General features: G+C 39.0%; 1 protein-coding gene across 1 annotated transcript in view; it reads right to left on the bottom strand.

Annotated features, from left to right (window-relative positions):
• The window catches only part of rbl2 (retinoblastoma-like 2 (p130)), a gene marked incomplete at its 3' end in the record, with an annotated part of 2884 nt that extends 2741 nt beyond the window's left edge, over window positions 1–143 (bottom strand). Inside the window, 1 exon segment of the mRNA XM_035665744.1 lies at window positions 105–143. Coding sequence (XP_035521637.1) covers window positions 105–143 — 39 coding nt within the window.
• Window positions 144–2774: the final 2631 nt, after the last annotated feature.

Raw genomic sequence — 2774 nt, 5'->3', positions numbered from 1 at the left:
ACACACACATGCACAGACACACATGCATGCACGCACACGCACAAACAGACACGCACGCACACACACACAGTGACAAACCCCTCCCGCTGCATGAGGAAGTGTACTTGAGCAAGATACTGATGCTGCTCCTGACGTTGTGTCATCACTGTGTGAATGTGAGTGGGTGAATGTGGCTGTAACGTAAAGCGCTTTGAGTGGTCGGGGGACGAGACGGGCGCCGTACAGTACAGTTCATTTACCCTTTAGAGATCACAGGAGCACAGTGAGCTCACACCTGCTACAACATTTCTGACTGGTTCAGTCCTTTCTGTTGAGCTCACAACAACAAAGTGAGTCTAAGTCTGTAAGATGACACCAACACTCACTCCACCCTTCCCTCTGATGTCCAGCTACAGTTTAACCTCCATAAATCCTCAAATCAGAGAAAAAGACACTTCAGAACTCGGAGAATCATGGTTCCTTCAGTAATCCAGTGTCTGCTAACAGCTACTGTTAATGGACGTAGCTCCTTGGTGACTTTATAGTCTTTATAATCTAAAAGTCCATCAACTGAGACTCAGATTAAGCTATAAGGCGGGGGCTGGGTTGGATCAATAATCAATGAGATGGTGGCGATAGATCATCACTGCGTTCTGTAGGAAGAGAAGGAAGTGTTAGTATTATGTTCATTCCATCCATTTATTGTCTGTTTCCCATGAAGTCACTGAAGTGAAGGTGTGATGAAGCAGCAGCTTTATTTTTACGTGTTCTTCTTGTGTGTGTGTTTTCTATCTTTATACTAATTACAAATATGACTTTTCTCTATTTCACTGTTAGTTTACAGAAGAGTTTCATTTCAAAAACACTTGATCATATAAAACTGCTCCCTGGTTGTCTTTAATGAGAAGTATCAGTTAAAGGGCTCCACGCTGATGTTACACCAGCAGACTGAAACTGTTTGAGTTTAAACTCGCCGACCGCTGTCGGGATGAGGAGTGTAAATATTTGTATAAAAAGAGAAGATATTTTATGGAGGTGATGTAAGTTAAGTGCCTTTATTTTGTACTCCTGAATCTGTCTGTTTACATCCAACAAACTTTACTTTTATTCGACTTTCTTGATGGAATAAATAAAATGTTTAAAGTGATTCTGTGTGTGGCCACTAGATGCTGCTGTTGGTTAATCTGAATGCTTTTTATTACTGTGTGATGCACATGGCTTCGTCAACAACAACAACAACAACAACATTACCTGAGCAATTAAATCATTACAGTTTGTTTAGTGTATTATAAAACTGGACAATCTGAATAAATATTAGTCGCCCAGTTTCTGATCATCTGAAACTGTCACAAATGTGTCAGAGCTTCATATTAACTTCAGATTATCATCCAGTGTTAATACAGACACCTGATTGCTTTAAAGGTGCAGTGGGTCACACTGAGGCAGAGGAGGGTAAACTATACAATAGAACTGGAAGATAATATATAATGTTTCCATTACCATAAAATCACTTGAAATAAGAATTGTTTTGTTTCTGTTTCCTATGAGAACCCACGAGCCGCTCTGAAGTCAATTTGACGTAGTGGCTAAAATGTGTAACTACAGCGACGTCACACCAGCCCCCGAAATACTTTCACCATAAGCTTACACTGACTACGTTTACATGCACACTAATGTTCCACTATTATTCCCAATATGACAATAATCCATATTTGATAAGGGCTTTATAAGATAAGCTTTTATTCTGAATGTAGTATTTCACTACTGAATCTTTCACTATATCCTGACTGTTGGACACGAGACAGACAATCTGTGAACAAATCAGGTTCCTCTGGCTCCTCCTAGTGGTCCTGATGGGACGAGAACAATCAATCAGAGCCAGGAAATATATAAAGACGCTTTGGGTTGGTTGTTTCAACAAGCAACTATCTTTTCTTGAGTCCCCCCAAAAAAACCTTTTAACAGTGAAATGTCCTTTGTCTGGAGAAACCATTATTGTTAAGGTTGAACTGCTTTATTCAGTTTTTAATCAGCGGGTCTGTTTGGTTTTGAATAGTTTGTCCTGGTTGAACTAATGATTGAAGGGATTTTTCTGTGGAGTACCTCAGGGATCTGTCCTTGGTCTCCTTCTGTTTTCTATCTAAATCTTTCCACTTGGAATAATACGTAATCATAAGCGTTCTTTTCTATGCTGATGACATTCAGCTTTATTTGTCCCTGAAATCCGGATCCACCGGCAATCTGACGTCCAACAGATGTCCAACGTTATGATATTATAAAGAAATAATCCTCTATGTGTCCTTAAACACATCACCGTCTTTTCAGGTGTTCACATCTTTGTTGCTGATCTGAAGTTTTCAGGTGAAAATAAAACCCAGTTTTAAAAGCTTCATTTCCGTGTGGAGAAAGTTTCCTGTTCATGTTGTAAACTCAGACCATCAAATACTGACAGAGCCGTAAAACTCGCAGCTGCTGGTGTGATCTCTTTATTTCCACTCTGATTTATTAACATCTGCACCGTCACACCTCCAACATGACACAGCAGTAAATCTGCTGAATCGTTCCTTTGAACTCCATCCAAGTGTTTGATAAACGACAAGAAACTCAAAGTGTCAGATTCTGCCCATTTTCTGTTATTTTAATACTTTTTAAATAAAAATAAAACTGTTTTAGCTGTTTTATTTTTTGTACTGTGAAAATGTTCTTTAAAGCTTCCATATGTCAGATTGTCAATCATTTTAGTTAGTTAGCTAGTTAGTAGTATGGAGCTAACGGTCCAAATAAAATATAGGAAC

The sequence above is a fragment of the Morone saxatilis genome, unplaced genomic scaffold (assembly GCF_004916995.1).
Source record: "Morone saxatilis isolate NCDOM2014 unplaced genomic scaffold, NCSU_SB_2.0 Contig2, whole genome shotgun sequence".
In the NCBI taxonomy this organism is placed as follows: domain Eukaryota; kingdom Metazoa; phylum Chordata; class Actinopteri; family Moronidae; genus Morone; species Morone saxatilis.
The sequence above is the reverse complement of the archived record's forward strand: the minus strand, read 5'-3'. Positions and strand labels throughout refer to the sequence as shown.